General features: G+C 36.5%; 1 protein-coding gene across 1 annotated transcript in view; it reads right to left on the reverse strand.

Moving 5' to 3' along the window:
• Positions 1-17,429, reverse strand: part of COL4A5 (collagen type IV alpha 5 chain) — a 228,084-nt gene that overhangs the window by 48,175 nt on the left and 162,480 nt on the right. The window contains exons 33-36 of the mRNA XM_004440476.3: positions 16,932-17,081; positions 15,432-15,530; positions 13,972-14,061; positions 13,425-13,564 (exon numbers count right to left, since the gene is read on the reverse strand). Of these exons, the coding sequence (XP_004440533.1) occupies positions 13,425-13,564; positions 13,972-14,061; positions 15,432-15,530; positions 16,932-17,081 (479 nt within the window). The remainder of the gene's footprint in view (positions 1-13,424; positions 13,565-13,971; positions 14,062-15,431; positions 15,531-16,931; positions 17,082-17,429) is intronic.

Here is a 17,429-nt window from a genome sequence, read left to right on the forward strand (position 1 = left end):
GGTATCCAAATTGGAAAGGAAGAAGTGAAACTCTCGCTGTTTGCGGATGACATGATTCTATATATAGAAAACCCTACAGATTCCACCAGAAAACTATTAGAAATAGTCAACAACTACAGCAAAGTTGCAGGGTACAAAATCAACTTACAAAAATCGGTTGCATGGGCTGGCCCCGTGGCTTAGCGGTTAAGTGTGCACGCTCCGCTACTGGCGGCCCAGGTTTGGATCCTGGGCGTGCACCGATGCACCGCTTCTCTGGCCATGCTGAGGCCGCGTCCCACATACGGCACCTAGAAGGATGTGCGACTATGACATACAACTATCTACTGGGGCTTTGGGGATAAAAAGGAGGAGGATTGGCAATAGATGTTAGCTCAGAGCTGGTCTTCCTCACACACAAAAAAATAAAAATAATAAAAAAAAACAATGCTTTAAAAAAAATCGGTTGCATTTCTACACACTAATAATGAACTAGCAGAAAGAGAAGTCAAGAATACAACCCCATTTACAATCGCAAAAAATAGAAGAAAATATCTAGGAATAAATTTAACCAAAGAGGTGAAAGACCTATATACTGAAAACTATAAGACATTATTGAAAGAAATTGAAGATGACATAAAGAAATGGAGGGCCCGGCCCAGTGGTGCAGTGGTTAAGTTCACGTGCTATGCTTCTGCAGCCCAGGGTCCACAGGTTCGGATCCCGGGCGCGGACCTAAGCACCGCTTATCAAGCCATGCTGTGGCAGGCGTCCCATGTATAAAGTAGAGAAAGACAGGCACAGATGTCAGCCCAGGGCCAATCTTCCTCAGCAAAAAGAGGAGGATTGGCAACAGATGTTAGCTCAGGGCTAATCTTCCACACCAAAAAAAAAAAAGAAATGGAAAGATATTCCATGCTCATGTATTGGAAGAATAAACATAGTTATAAAGTCTATATTACCTAAGGCAATCTACAGAATCAAAGAAATCTCAATTAGAATGCCAACGATATACTTCATGGAAATAGAACAAACAATCCTAAAATTTATATGGAACAACAAAAGACCCCAAATAGCCAAAGCAATCCTGAGAATAAAGAACAAAGCTGGAGGCATCACAACACCTGACTTCAAAATATACTACAAAGCTATAATAATCAAAACAGCATGGCACTAGGACACAAAGACAGACAGACAGATCAATGGAACAGAACTGAAACCCAGAAATAAAACCACACATCTATGGACAGCTAATTTTCAACAAAGGAGCCAAGAACATACAATGGAGAAAGGAAAGTCTCTTCAGTAAATGATGTTAGGAAAACTGGACAGCCACATGCAAAAAAACTGAAAGTAGACCATTATCTTACACCATATACAAAAATTAACTCAAAATGGATTAAAGACTTGAAGGTAAGACCTGAAACCATAAAACTCCTAGAAGAAATTATAGGCAGTATGCTCTTTGACATTGTTCTTAGCAGCATCTTTTCAAATGCCATGTCTACTCAGGCAAGGGAAAGAAAAGAAAAAATAAACAAATGGGATTACATCAGAATAAAAAGCTTCTACAAGGCAAAAGAAACCACAAACTAAATGAAAAGAGAACTCACCAACTAGGAGAAAATATTTGCAAATCATATATCTGACAAGTGGTTTATTTCCAAAATATATGAAGAACTCATACAACTCAACAACAAAAAAACAAACAACCTGATCAAAAAATGGGCAGAGGATTTGAACAGACATTTTTCCAAAGAAGATATATAGATGGCCTACAGGCACATGAAAAGATGTTAACATCAGTAATCATTAGGGAAATGCAAGTCAAAACCACAATGAGATATCAGCTTACACCTGTCAGAATGGCTACAATTATCAAGACAAAAAATAACAAATGTTGGGAGCCAGCCCCATGGCCTAGTGTTTAAGTTTGGTGTGCTCTGCTTCAGTGGCCCAGGTTCGGTTTCCGGGTGCAGACCTACACTACTCACAGGTGGCTACACTGTGGCAGCAACCCACATACAAAATAGAGGAAGACTGGCATAGATGTTACCTCAGGGCAAATCTTCCTCAGCAAAAAACAAAACAAAACAAATGTTGGAGAGGATATGGAGAAAAGGGAACTCTCATACACTGCTCGTGGGAATGCAAACTGGTGCAGCCACTATGGAAAATAGTATGGAGATTTCTCAAAAATCAAAAATAGAAATACCATACTATCCACCTATTGCAATATTGGGTATTTATCCAAAAAACTTGAAATCAGCAAATCAAAGAGATTTAAGCACTCCTATGTTCACTGCAGTATTATTCACAATAGCTGAGATGTGGAAGCAACCCAATTGCCCATCAACTGATGATTGGATAAAGAAGATGTGGTATATATATACAATGGAATACCAGTCACCCATAAAAAAAGACAATATCATCCCATTTGCAACATGGATGGACCTTGAGGGTATGATGCTAAGCAAAATTAGACAGACAGAGAAAGACAAACACCACATGATTTCACTCATGTGTGGAAGATAAGCAAACACACAGATAAAGAGAACAGATTAGTGGTTACCAGAGGGGAAGAGGGTGAGAGGGAAGGCAAAACGTGTAAAGAGGCACATACATATGGTGACCGATAAAAAATAGAGTATTGGTGGTGAGCATGGTGCAATCTATACAGAAACTGATAAATAATAATGTACACCTGAAATTACACAATGTTATAAACCATTATGACCTCAATAAAATAACTGGAAAAAAAATGAGGCAACGAGTATGAATAGACAATTTGCAGAGGAGATATAAACACAGGAAATCCTACTTGTAATCAAGAAAATTCAAATTTAAACAATGATACACTACTTTTCACACATTAAATTGACAAAATTAGAAGACTGATAATATCCATTATTTGTCAAATGAGGAGAAAATAGAACATTTCTTACACTGATTAAGAGAGTATAAAGCAGTAGAGCTATTTAATAGGAAAATTTGTCAGTAACTATCAATATTAAAAAGGCATCTATACGCTGGGTTCCAGCAACTCCACTCAGAATTTATTCTATGGCGATATTTACCAAATAATCTTAAGATATGTATGTAAGATATGGATAAGAATCTTCAGTGCAATGTATGTTGGTAATCATGAAAATACGGAAACAACTTTAGTATTTATAAGAGGATAAATTATTTATGGTTAACCCACACAAAAATACTATATAATTATGAAAAAGAAATGAGGCATATACTTATGGACTGATAAAGTTTGCTAAAATTTACTCAGTTATGACAGGTAGGTTCAGAGCAGATATATAGTATGATTGCAAGTACATAGATAAAAATATAAGACAGCTACATTTAGAAGATGCAGCATCATTTCATGTATTGATAACTGAGGAAAAATGCTTCCAATTATAACTGTAAGATGCTTTCCATGGTAAGATGCATCACAATATCAGTGATTTTGAATGTAAAAAATTGAGTCTTAAAATTAATGAAACATCAATCATATATGCATGTGTCTATATGCATAAAAAACCTTTTCTGGATAACTTCATGAGGACCTACTAAAAGTGGTTACCTTCGGGAAGAACTGTTGATTTGGGGTATATAAATGTGCAGAAAGAAGACTTCTTATTTTACATCATTTCATATTGGTTGATTTTTAAAATCAAGTTCATTTGTTACTATTAATATCAAAACTTAAAAAGACAAAGATTTAAATGCACTTATCTTTTGACAAAGCAATTTCACTTTTAGGGATCTATACCATATAAATAACTGTACATGTCCACAGATATGTGTAAAAATGTTTATTATGATCTTATATACAACAGTAATGGTATATTATACAGCCATTAAAAATAATGTGCAATGAGGAGGGTTCTAGATGGCAGCATAGAAGGATCCTGGACTCACTCCTTCCCACAAACACAACAAAGCTACAGCTACATATGGAATAATTCCCTCTGAAAAGGACCTGAAAGCTAGCTGAAAAGTGCCTCCACAAAAAATGATAATAGGGCCATATTGAGACCAGCAGGATATGTGGAAACACATCAAAAGTAACCCCACCCCAGGTGTGGTTATCCAGTCAGGAGAGATCTTATATTATGGAGCTTGTCCCTGGGGAGCAAGGGGTTTGTACCCACATCGGCCACTCCAACCCTTGGGACCTGCAACAGAGATGAGCCCCCAAAGCATTTGGCCTTGAAACCAATGAGGCTTACTTCCAGGAGAACCATAGGGCTATCGGGAAGAGAAAATCCACTTTTAATGGGCTTACACACAGACTCACTCACCACAGCACCCAGTGCAAAAGCAACAGTTTGAAAGGCACCTAGATCATATGCAAAGGAGACTCATTTCTTAAAGTGTCTCTGCTGGAGAAGCAAAACTTGTTGGGATTTTTCTCTGGGGACAGAGGCACTGGCAGGTGCCATTTTTGCATTTTCCTTCTTTCTGCCTTGTTGGTGTCGGTGCTGATGGGCAGCATTTTCACACTCACCCCTCTAGCCTGCTATCTCTGGTGGGAGTTCCCCTGCAGCTGCAGCCCACCCTGTCCCTACACACTATGGCCAGGCTAGCCAAGCGCCACCCCCCACCATGAATCACAGCTGTGGTCCACCTCGCCCCAGTTGGGCAGGTTTCCACACGCAGCAGCCTGCCCTGTCCTGTTCCAGCCAGCAGGCATGCACAGCCCACACAAGGGACACATCTCGAGTACCCGGCTCTGGTGGCCATGTAGAGTTGTGTTTCTGGGCCCAACAGAACTGAAACAATTGGAGAGACAGTTCTTGGCAGGCTACCACTCCCAGGACACTGAACAAACAGCAGACTGAAACACACTCCCAGTCTTCACATGAAGAAAGGCCTATTTTCTTGTCCTGGAGCTTCAGCCTGAGGGGCAGGCCTCAGAGTTGCCACACATCCAGAGGCCACAGAGGCACTCCCAGGGAATGTGGGTAGGGCAACACCATATTAGCACTCTCTCTTGGCCTCACCACAGCTGGCTGATACCTCCCAGAAAGGAGCTTACACACATAACTAAAGCCACGATTTTACAACTGTCGCCCAGGAGACACCTCCAAATCTCCTGGTCTGGAAGTCGACAGAGTTTATGACTGCAGAACCACAAAACTGTATATATTTGCACACCTTAAAAGCTGCTGCCTGAGGATCTGGCTTACAACTAGCCTGAAACTAAGTATTGTCTGAGATCCTTCCCTTTGTAACACTGACAGGTCTTAGCATACTCTCAACAACTGAGACCTAGCAAGGAGAAATCAGGCTACTTAGACAATCAAAAAGGTCCAAGAGATAACCAAAAGCTAGGGCAAGGTTGAATGATAAGGTTCATCTCCTACATAAGGCCACTCCTTCAAGACGAGGAGAGGTAGCTGTTTTGCATAATATGATGTAACAAATACAGAGATTCAAGCAGAAAGAGGAGACAAAGGAATATGTTCCAATCAAAAGAATAAGACAAAACCTCAGAAAAAGACCTTAACGAAATGGAGATAAGTAATCTGTCTGATAAAGAGTTCAAAGTAACAGTCATAAAGATGTTCACCAAACTAGGGAGAAGAATGTATGAAGAAGTGAGAACTTCAACAAAGAGATGGAAAACATAATAAGGTACCAAACAGAAGTCACGGAGCTGAAGAATACAATAGCTGAATTGAAAAATACACTAGAAGGGTACAACAGTAGACTAAATGACGTCTAAGAATGGATCAGTGACCTGGAAGACGGGGCAGTGGAAATCATCCCAATAGAGCAGCAAAAAGAAAAAATAATTTTAAAAAGCGAAGATAGCTTAAAGGACCTCTGGGACATCATGGAAAATAACATCTGCATTATAGGGGTTCCAGAAGGAGAAGAGAGAGAGAAAGGGGTAGAAAAGTTATTTGAAGAAACAATGGCTGAAAACTTCCCTAGCCTGGGGAAGGAAACAGACATCTACCTCTAAGAAGTACATAGAGTTCCAAACAAAATGAATCAAACAGATCCACACCCAGACACATTATAATTAAAATGTCAAAAGTTAAACAGAGAATATTAAAAGCAGCAAGAGAAAAACAACTTGATACATACAAGGGAACCCCCATAAGACTATCAACTGATTTTTCAGCAGAAACTTTGCAGGTCAGAATGGAATGGTATGATACATTCAAAGTGCTGAAAGGAAAAAACTTCCAACCTAGAATACTCCACCAAGCAAGGTTATCATTTAGAATTGAAGGAGAAACAGAGTTTTCCAGACAAGCAAAAACTAAAGAAGGTCATCACCACTAAAATGACCTTACAAGAAATGTTAAAGAGACTTCTTTAAGCTGAGAAGAAAAGGTACTAACTAGTAAGAAGAAAACATATGAAAGTAAAAAGATCAGCCACTATGGAAAACAGTATGGAGATTCCTCAAAAAAGCAAGGATAGAACTACCATATGATCCAGCTATTCCACTGTTGGGTATTTATCCAAAGAACTTGAAAACACCAATTTGCAAAGGTACATGCACCCCTGTGTTCATTGCAGCGTTATTCACAATAGCCAAGACTTGGAAGCAACCTAAGTGCCCATCAAGGGACGAATGGATAAAGAAGATGTGGTATATATACACAATGGAATACTACTCAGCCATAAGAAACGATGAAATCCAGCCATTTGTGACAACGTGGATGGACATTGAGGGTATAATGCAAAGTGAAATAAGTCAGAGGGAGAAGGTCAAATACCGTATGATTTCCTTCATTAAGTAGTAGATAATAACAACAATAAACAAACACATAGGGACAGAGATTGGATTGGTGGTTACCAGAGGGGAAGGGGGGAGGGAGGAGGGTGAAAGGGATAATTCGGTACATGTGTGTGGTGATGGGTTGTAATTAGTATTTTGGTGGTGAACATGATGTAATCTATGCAGAAATAGAAGTACAATGATGTACACCTGAAATTTTTACAATGTTATAAACCAATGTTACTGCAATAAACAAAAAATTAAAAAAAAAAAAAAAGATCATTCGTAAAGGAAAATGTATAGTAAAGGTAGTGGATCAACCACTTATAAAGCTAATATGAAGGTTAAAAGACAAAAGTTGTAAAATTAACTATAACAGTTAAGGGATACATAAAATACGAATAGGCAAAATATGACATCAAAAACAATACGTGGGGGGTAAAAATGTAGAGTTTTTAGAAAGCGTTCAAACTTAAGATGCTATCAAATTAAAATAGACTGTCATATATATGGGATGTTGTATGTGAACCTCATGGTAACCACAAAACAAAAATCTATATTGGACACACAAAAGATAATGAGAAAAGAATGTAAACATAACACTAAATAAACCCTCCAAACTACAAGGGAAAAGAGCAAGAGAAGAAAGGAACAGAGAAGAACTACAAAAACAGCCAAAAAACAATCAAGAAAATGACAATAAGTACATACCTATCAATACTTACCTTATATGTGAATGGACTAAATTCTCCAATCAAAAGACATAGAGTGGCTGAATGAATAAAAAAAAAAAAAAAAAAAAACAAGATCCATCTATATGTTGCCTACAAGAGACTAATTTCAGATCTAAGGACACACAAACTGAAAGTGAAGGGATGGAAAAAGATATTCCATGTAAATGGAAATGAAAAGAAAGCTGGTGTAGCTATACTTATATCAGACAAAACAGACTTGAAAACAAAGACTATAATAAAAGACAAAGAAGGGCATTACATAATGATAAAGAAGTCAATCCAACAAGAGAATATAACATTTGTAAATATTTACACAACCAACATAGGAGCACCTATATAGATAAAACAAATATTAACAGACCTAAAGGGAGAAATTGACAGCAATACAATAATAGCAGGGGACTTTAATACCCTGCTTACATCAATGGATAGATCATCCAGATATAAAATCAAAAAGGAAACATCAGCCTTAAATGACACATTAGACCAGATGGACTTAATAGATATATACAGAACATTCCATCCAAGAGCAGCAGAATACACATTCTTCTCTAGTGCATATGGAACATTCTCCAGGACAGATTATATGTTAGGCCACAAAACAAGTCTCAATAAATTTAAGAAGACTGAAATCATATCAAGCATCTTTCCTGACCACAATGGTGTAAAATTAGAAATCAATTACAGGAAGAAAACTGGAAAAATCACACGTATGTGGAGATTAGACAACATGCTACTGAATAACCAATGAGTCAATAAAGAAATCAAAGGAAAAATAAAAAAAAAATACTTGGAGTCAAATGAAAATAAACATACAATAGTCTAAAATCTATGGGATATAGAAAAAGTGGTCTTAAGAGGGAAGTTTATAGTGATAAAGGCCTATCTCAAGAAAGAAGAAATTTCTCAAATAAACAATCTAACTATACATCTAAAGGAACTAAAAAAGAATAACAAACAAAGCTTAAAGTTAGTGGAAGCAAGGAAATAATAAAGATCAGAGTTGAAATAAATGAAATAGAGACTAAAAAGACAAAAGAAAAGATCAATGAAACCAAGAGCTGTTCCTTTGGAAAGATAAACAAAACTGACAAACCTTTAGCTAGACTCGCCAAGAAAGAGAAAGAAAGAGAGCTCAAATAAAGTCAGGAATGAAAGAGGAGAAATTACAACTGATACCACAGATATACAAAGGATCATAAGAGACTACTACAAACAATTATATACTGTGGGAGATCAAGATTTGGCCACCCTGAAATCTATCTCTTTACCTTGGTTGTTTTCTCTAGGGACATTTGACCTCCCCCACTAACTGCCTAAAGAATTTGATATGGTGGCTCCTTCCTGGAACAGATCTATCATGATGGCTGTAAAGATAACGTAGGGTAAATGTTACAATAGGAAGGCACCAACAAGCCCCTCTTATCAGAAGTTCTGTCTCTCTGGCCACATTCTCTGGATGACCCTGCGAAGAGTTGCCAGACAATCATTTACATTTATAAGGGAAATCTCCATTTGCTAAGGTATCTCCCTCTCTGTTTGGTGAAGAGAGGGGGATGAGCTCATCTCTAGTGACTTATCAATGTGGAAGGTGAGGCCTTGAGCTACATAATAAACCTTACTCTTTTTTACTGTGCTTTAGTGGTAATCTCCTGCAACTGACTCCCCCCACCGCCAAAATCCTCCTTTGTCATTGGCTGAAAAAGATATTTAAGACGAGAATTTCTGCTATTGTGTTGAGAAACGCAGTGTCCCTGCTTTCTCCCATGTATACACGTTACTAAACTTGGTATTATTTTCTCCTGCTAACCTGTCTTGTTGATTATTTGACCAGCCAGAAGAACCTTAAGGGAAAGGGCAGAGGGAGATTCTCCCTCTTCCCCCGACAATACCAACTAATTGGACAACCTAGGAGAAATGTGTAGAAACGTACAACTTTCCAAGACTAAATCATTAAGAAATAGAAAATCTGAATATACCAATTACTAGCAAGGAAATTGAATCAGTAATCAAAAATCTCCCAACAAACAAAAGTCTAGACCAGACGACCAAACATTCAAAGAAGATTTCATACCTATCCTTCTCAAACTCTTGCAAAAAACTGAAGAGGAAGGAACACTTCCAAACTCATTTTACAAGGCCAGGATTACCCTGATACCAAAACCAGACAAGGACACCAAACACACACACACAAATATTATAGGCCAATATCCGTGATGAACATAGATACAAAAATCCTCAACAAATTATTAGCACACTGAATTCAACAATATATTAGAAGGATCATACCCCATGACCAACTGGGATTTATTCCAGGGATGCAGGGATGGCTCAACATCCATAAATCAATCAACATGATACACTACATTAATAAAATGAAGAATAAAAATCATATGATCATCTCAATAGATGCAGGAAAAGCATTTGACAAGATCCAACATCCATTTATGATGAAAACTCTCAGTAAAATGGGTATAGAGGGAATGTACCTCAATATAATAAAGGCCATTTATGACAAACCCACAGCTAACATCATACTCAATGGTGAAAAGCTGAAAGCATTTTCTCTAAGATCAGGAATAAGACAAGGATGCCCACTCTCACTACTTTTACTCAACATGGTATTTGAAATCCTAGCTGGAGCAATTAGGCAAGAAAAAGAAATAAGAGGCATCCAAAAACGAAAGGAAGAAGTAAAACTTTCACTATTTGCAGATGACATTATATTATATATAGAAAACCCTAAAGACTCCACTAAAAACTATTAGAACTAATAAATTCAGCAAAGTTGCAGGACACAAAATCAATATAAAAAAATCTGTTGTGTTTCTATACAAGAATAACAAACTAGCAGAAAGAGAAATTAAGAAAACAATTTAATTTACAATTGCATTAAAAAAAATAAAATATCTAGGAATAAATTTAACCAAGGAGGTGAAAAACCTCTATACTGAAAACTATAAGACAATGATAAAAGAAATGAACAAAGACACAAACAAATGGAAAGATATAATGTGCTCATGGATTAGAAGAATTAACATTGTTAAAATGTTCATACTACCCAAAGCAATCTACAGATTCAATGCAATTCCTATGAAAATCCCAATGGCATTTTTCACAGAAATAGAACAAATAATTCTAAAATTTGTATGGAACCAAAAGACCCCTAATAGCCAAAGGAATCTTGAGAAAGGAGAACAAAGCTGGAGGTATCATGCACCCTGATTTCAAACTATACTACAAAGCTATAGTAATCAAAACAGTATGGTATTGGCATAAAAACAGACTACACAGATCAATGAAACAGAATACAGAGCTGACAAATAAACCCACACATATACGGTCAATTAATTTGTAACAAAGGAGCCAAAAACATACAGTGGGGAAGGACAGTCTCTTCAATAAATGGTGTTGGGAAAACTGAACAGCCACCTGCAAAAGAGTGAAACCAGACACTATCTTATACCACGCACAAAAGTTATGTCAAAATGGATTAAATATTTGAATGTAAGACCTGAAGCCACAAATTCCTAGAAGAAAACATAAGCAGTAAGCTCCCTGACACTGGTCTTAGTGATGTTTTTTTTTTAATATGACTCCAAAGGCAAGGGAAACAAAAGCGAAAATAAACAAATGGGACTACATCAAACTAAAAAGCTTCTGCACAGCAAAAGAAACCATCAACAAAATGAAAAGGCAACCTACTGAATGGGAGAAAATATTTGCAAATCATATATCCAATAATAGGTTAATATCCAAAACATAGAAAGAACTCATACAACTCAACAACAAAAAACCAAACAACCCACTTAAAACATGGGGAGAAGATCTGACTAGACATTTTTCCAAAGAAGACATACAGATGGCTCACAGGCACATAAAAAGATGTTCAACATCACTAATCATCAGAGAAATGCAAATCAAAACTACAATGAGATATCACTTCAGATCTGTTAGATTGGCTACTATCAAAAAGACAAGAAATAATAAGTGTTGAAGAGGATATGGAGAAAAGGGAACCCTTGTACCCTGTTGGTCAGAATGCAAATTGGTGCAGTAACTATGGAAAACAGTATTGAGATTCCTCAAAAAATTAAAAATAGAACTACCATATGACCCAGCTAGTCCACTTCTGTGTCTTCATCCAAGGAATATGAAAACACTAATTTGAAATGATATATTCACCCCTGTGTTCATTACAGCATTATTTACAATAACCAAGAAATGGAAACAACCCAAGTGTCCATCAATGGATGAATGGATAAAGAAGACATGATATATATATACACACAATGGAATACTACTCAGCCATAGTAAAGAAGGAAATCTTGCCATTTTTGACAACATGGATGGACCTTGAGGGTATCATGCTAAGTGAAATAAGGCAGATGGACACAGACAAATACTGCATGATTTCACTTACACGTGGAATCTAAAAAACAAAACAAATGAACAAACAAAACAAAGCACAAACAAACTCATAGATACACAGCACAGATTGGTGGTGACCAGAGGGGAAGGGGGTTAGGGGGTTGGCAAAATGGGTGAAGGCTCATTTGTATAGTGAGGGATGGTATCTAGACTTATGGTGATGATCACTTTGTAGTATATACAAATATCAAATTATAATGTTGTACACCTAAAACTTATACAATGTTGTATACCGATTTTACCTCAATAAAAAAAATAATGTACAATGACAAAGAATATCGTCTAAGATATATTGAATAAAGAAAAGATGAAAAGATATGTGATAAAGCAACATACAGAATAGTGTGTTCTATAACTCTACATACATATGATGTGTAGAAAAACAAAATTCTGTGTGTGTGCATAAATATATATATATAAATATGTAGAGTAAGTGATTCAAATATACACACCAACTATTAACAGTGGTTCTCTACGGGGAAGGGAATGGAGTAAACAAGATATGTTATGAAGGAGATTTTCACTGTTACCCTTGATATGTCTGTATTATTATTTTAATAAAAATATATATTCATGTATTACTGATAAAATTTAAATAGAACAGAAAAAATTAAAATTCATTTCAATAAACTTTACATTGTTAATCCACAATCAATATGCAGAAACTTCTCTTGATTATCTTTTACAATAAGTTGATCAGCTAGGCAATCAAACTATAGTCTTTCTGTATACTATTAAAAAGAAATTATCTTTAAAATATTATTCAGTAAATTCTTATCTCAGTGGGAAATTTCACTAATTCCATGGAAGTTGAGTAACACAATTCCTTGTCTAATACTCCTTAGCTTTGTGGTCTGACTGAATGATTAAACCGTTATAAGACAAACGATTGACTGGGAGAAAATATCTGCGACATGTATAATAGACAATGGATGCATCTCTGCTAGTTACAAATACTTCTACAAATCAGTAAGAGTTATTACCTTTTTACATGGACTTAAGCAGTTATCAAATATTTGTTGAGCACCATTATTCTAAAACAAGTTCTAAATTTGATTGCTTGAGAAACAAAAACAAAGTTTTCACGTTGACTAGGGGCATAGAGAGATATGTAAAACTGTTTTCAGAGAACTACCTCAGATATGCAGTTGAGTACTACTGCACTTTCATTAATTGCATAAGTTACTTTGTTTATAAGTCTCTTCAAATTAGTAGTAATATTAGGACAAAGACCAAAAACTCCATGACTAAAAAGAGAAAAGAAAATCAAAACCAGGCAGAAATATGCTTTTGGTTTACTGAAACATACTCAGAGATTAAGATAGAGGGAAAACAAAGGAATCAAAGCTTTCCCTCCTTTTTTTGGACTGGCTGCAAACCCTAAAACACACCTTCTTACAATATAAGAGAAAAGACAGGAATTAATTTCTTACCCATATTATACTATATCATTCTATACTTTGTTTAAGGAATAATTAAGAACAAACACAGTATTAAAGAAAAATCACATCTGCTCAGGTATATGCCAAGAGTAGGATTACCTTTGGGCCAGGAAGACCAGGAAGACCAATACCCGAAACACCAGGATCACCTTTTTCTCCTTTCTGTCCAGGTAATCCTGGGGAGCCAGGTTGTCCAGGAACTCCAGGAGATCCAGGAGACCCTTTCACACCCTGAGGGCCTGTTGAAAACACGTAACATGCAATATTTTACAAAATATTCTTTATTCACCGCATATCTATAATGCATACGACCAAGCAAAAAGATTTAAAAAAAGAACTCTGCAAATTCTGTGTTATATAATAATGAGCTTTACAACCAAAAGCTTATTTTTTAAGGAAGTCTAAGTGAAACGGGTACAGCTGGGTAAAAGATATAAGTTAGTGAATTCTTACTTTTAAGGTTTCTAAAACTTTGTCCCTTAATTCCCATCTCAAATATTTGTGTAATAAGAGAGCTCTACCCACAGATTATCTTAGATATTGTCTCCGTTTGATTCTATCAACACCAGTCTCTTTTCTGATAACAAAGATAGTGAACCATCTTCCATTAATGGGACTAAATCTTTGGGAGATTTTCAACACTCACCTGGAAAACCCATATCACCTATGTTTCCTTTAAGTCCAGGAGGTCCTGTAAGTCCTGGCTTCCCAGGGAGACCAGGGTTACCCTTGGGACCTAGAAAAGTCAAATTGTTAAAATTAATACAAGTCAGCAATATTGGAGTTTCCTGGTTTCTTGGAGTGGGTCATAATTAAAATGCAAGTATGGGCTTGGATGGATCAAATCTTAACATGTGACTCAGTTCCACAGATCTAATTCAGCATAAAACAGGCAAGAGTTACCCAAGAAATCCCCTTAGGAACATATTACAATATAATCATGGCGATAGAGGTCTTCTAACATAAATTTATTTTAAAAACGCAAGAATTTTTACCAGGACACCTTGTTTCTTGCTTTAAAACAATTCCAGTCGCTTGTAAGTTCTATTTGTTGTATGTGTATAACTACCCTTACTGTATTTATCACAGATAAATCCAATATATTGAGTCTGTTTGCAAAAGATTCAAAAGTGGCATTCCCATGTTTATGTGAGACCAGGAAGAGGAAAGTGGTTACCTGTCATGATATACCTTCAGTTTATTAGGCCAGGGATAGATAAGAGTGGATGGAGAGGTATGGGACTGTCATTCCCAAAAGTCATAGTTGCTCTGTTTACACATTTTTCCTAGAGCTTATTAGGTACCTGAGTTCTGTGGTATCACTTAGGAATTTTCCAAGGACCAAAATGTTGCCTTAAACATTTTTTTATTTTTTCTTTCACACTGACTTCCAACTTGGGGGAAGAGAATGCCGAAAATGTGAAGGTAGAAAAGGAGAGAATTTCTTCCTCCCACTACATCAAGGCAATGTAGTGCAGAGTCTAGAAAAGAATAACTGACCTAAAGGGCTCTTATGAGGATGGGGACTGGCAGCTCTTTATTCCGTTCGGGCCCAACTAAAAGAAAATGGGTTAAGAAGCAGCAAGAAAGAGTTTTATTAGAAATAAGAAAAAAACTTCCATGTTGACTGCAAGAGTGATTAATGCTATAACAGACTACGAAGGTAGGTTGTGAAATTTTCATTCCTAGAAACTTTTAAAAATAGAATCGGCAGCCATCTGTTTTACATGGTTTAATGACTGACTTGTTTGAAGAACTGAAAAAGGTGAATTCTTCAGGCTCCTACCAGATAATTGTCTTATTTACATATGTTGCAATGTATGTAAATAAAACACAGTACTTTACTTGGATGTACTTCTGATTTTATGTACACCCTGCTGCCACAAAAAGAAGAAAGTGAGCAAAGCAAAATATCCTACAAATCTTGTCTGTTGACACTCAGGCCAAATGGCAACATTTTTGCTAAGGGAGAGCTCCACACCTTGGTAGCTACCCAAGTATATTGCCACGACTAGATCCAAAACATCACACAAGATAAATACATAATTAGTTTTCCAGGGTTCAGGATCAGCCATCCAATTGCTACAGGTGGTCTATCATACTTACCTGATGGTCCTGGTAATCCAGGTTGTCCACTCAGTCCAGGTTGCCCTGGGTCTCCAGGCAAACCCTGGTAACCTTTTGGCCCTGAAACTCCAGGAATACCTTCCGAGGATGAGTATAGGAAATACAAGTTAGGCTGATATTATTAATCCATTAAATGAATTTGGTAAAGCAAGCTACCCAAATTCTGAACTATGAGTGAACTATAAGAACCAGTGATATTCTGATATAGTATGAACCAATAGCACTGGACTCATACTAAAATCTTCCACTTTTTATTTAGCTGCCATTAAGAAATTCAGAGCACTCAATAATTAAGTCACTTTCCTCTTTAGGCCTCTGTTTCTTACACTACAAAATGAAGGAATTGGGGCAGATTACCTCTAGGCTCTCTCTTAGATTCTACAACTATCTTTAATAACCCTATATTAGAGGCAAGTATAGTTTACTGCCTCTAATTTACAGAAGGCCTAATTGAAAGAAAAGTCTTGCAATGAATAAGTCAAGACAGATATCTCATTTTAGCAATGATAAAAAATTAGGTGGTCCTACCTCTTTTGTGACTATATACAAAACTACAGTAATGTCGTAAACTCTTTTTTGAGGAAAAATCCCAAGTCCCGCTCATAGGGAACTTTATAACATCTGTACACACACACATGAACTGACAATGTTAATGGTTATAACACAAAAAGAGCCACAAATTTTACTATAAGTTGCAATTAAACATAGCTAGTTTTAAAGTTCCATGTTGTTTGAAAGGATATTCTATATAAATTGGATATGTAGCATATACAAAGTGCTTTATTTATTAAGTTGTGCTTATCCATATTTTCTGATGCTTTGTTATGAATATGTTATACTTTTATAAAAAGAAAAAAAGATTTTTTTAGATTAAAAAATCATTGTTATACTTCATACTTTATTTGCTTCTAATAAAATAACCAGAATAACACAGTTGTTCCCTAGACCTACTTTCAGCTACTTCCCCCAGGGCTGAGCTTGGCTGTTCATATTGCAATACTTGTTTATTCTGCCAAGGTAGAATCACAGTGAACTATATTTAAAAGCCAAGTATGATATGGATAGCAAAACACTGCAGAGCAGCAACGTACCACTCATCCCTATCTGGTTTCAAGGGAAACAAAATTAAAGGATCAGCAAATTTCCCAAACAATGAAATCTGTTTTCCAAGTGATTCCAGTTATACATCCTTTTCTCTCAACCATATTCTATACTACTTCCTGGAAGGCCTGAAAGTGACTGCCTAAGCCTAAAATATTTTAAAACCTCACTTCATAGATAAACTATGAAGAAAATACTCAACAAAAGTTGATCAGTGAAACAGTACAAATCAAGTGAAACAATTTTCATTACCAAAATTTGATGCATCTAAGTGCCTTTTGGTGGTGAATCCTGGACTACAAGTCACTTTTCATGCGATTAAAAATTAAACTTCAGATATATCAGGAAACGCATTCATAGATAAATGCATTCACTTACCTGGTAATCCAGGGTCCCCCTTCTCTCCTTTTGAGCCCAGCAGATCTGGATCCATTGGTCCAGGAGGGCCTGGAAGGCCAGGCTCTCCTTTACCACCTTTTTCTCCTGCAGGGCCAGGAGGTCCTGGCTGACCCTGCAAACCATCATCACCTAAAACCAAGATGTGTGGGGAAGACACAACAGATTAGATTCATCCATGCAGGATTAACGCATACAAAGATTATTCTTATGTTCCATAGCTGGATAGGCTGCTGACCACCCAAAACATTTACGCACCTTGCTTATTGTCTATGAATAACTTGAGCTCACATACATTTTTACACTCAAATAATAATGTCCCTTTCTCCTGGGATTCTCTGACAATTATAGAGACTATAAAAAAATATCAAAATTTAGTCTTTATATTTTGTTATGTTGAGCTAAGCATTTACTGTGTTTCATGGTATCTAAACTGAGCATGCCACCAAATCGATAACAGGACCTATTTAAATGCCACGT

This window comes from Ceratotherium simum, chromosome X (assembly GCF_057802395.1).
Source record: "Ceratotherium simum simum isolate JZ-2026a chromosome X, ASM5780239v1, whole genome shotgun sequence".
In the NCBI taxonomy this organism is placed as follows: domain Eukaryota; kingdom Metazoa; phylum Chordata; class Mammalia; order Perissodactyla; family Rhinocerotidae; genus Ceratotherium; species Ceratotherium simum.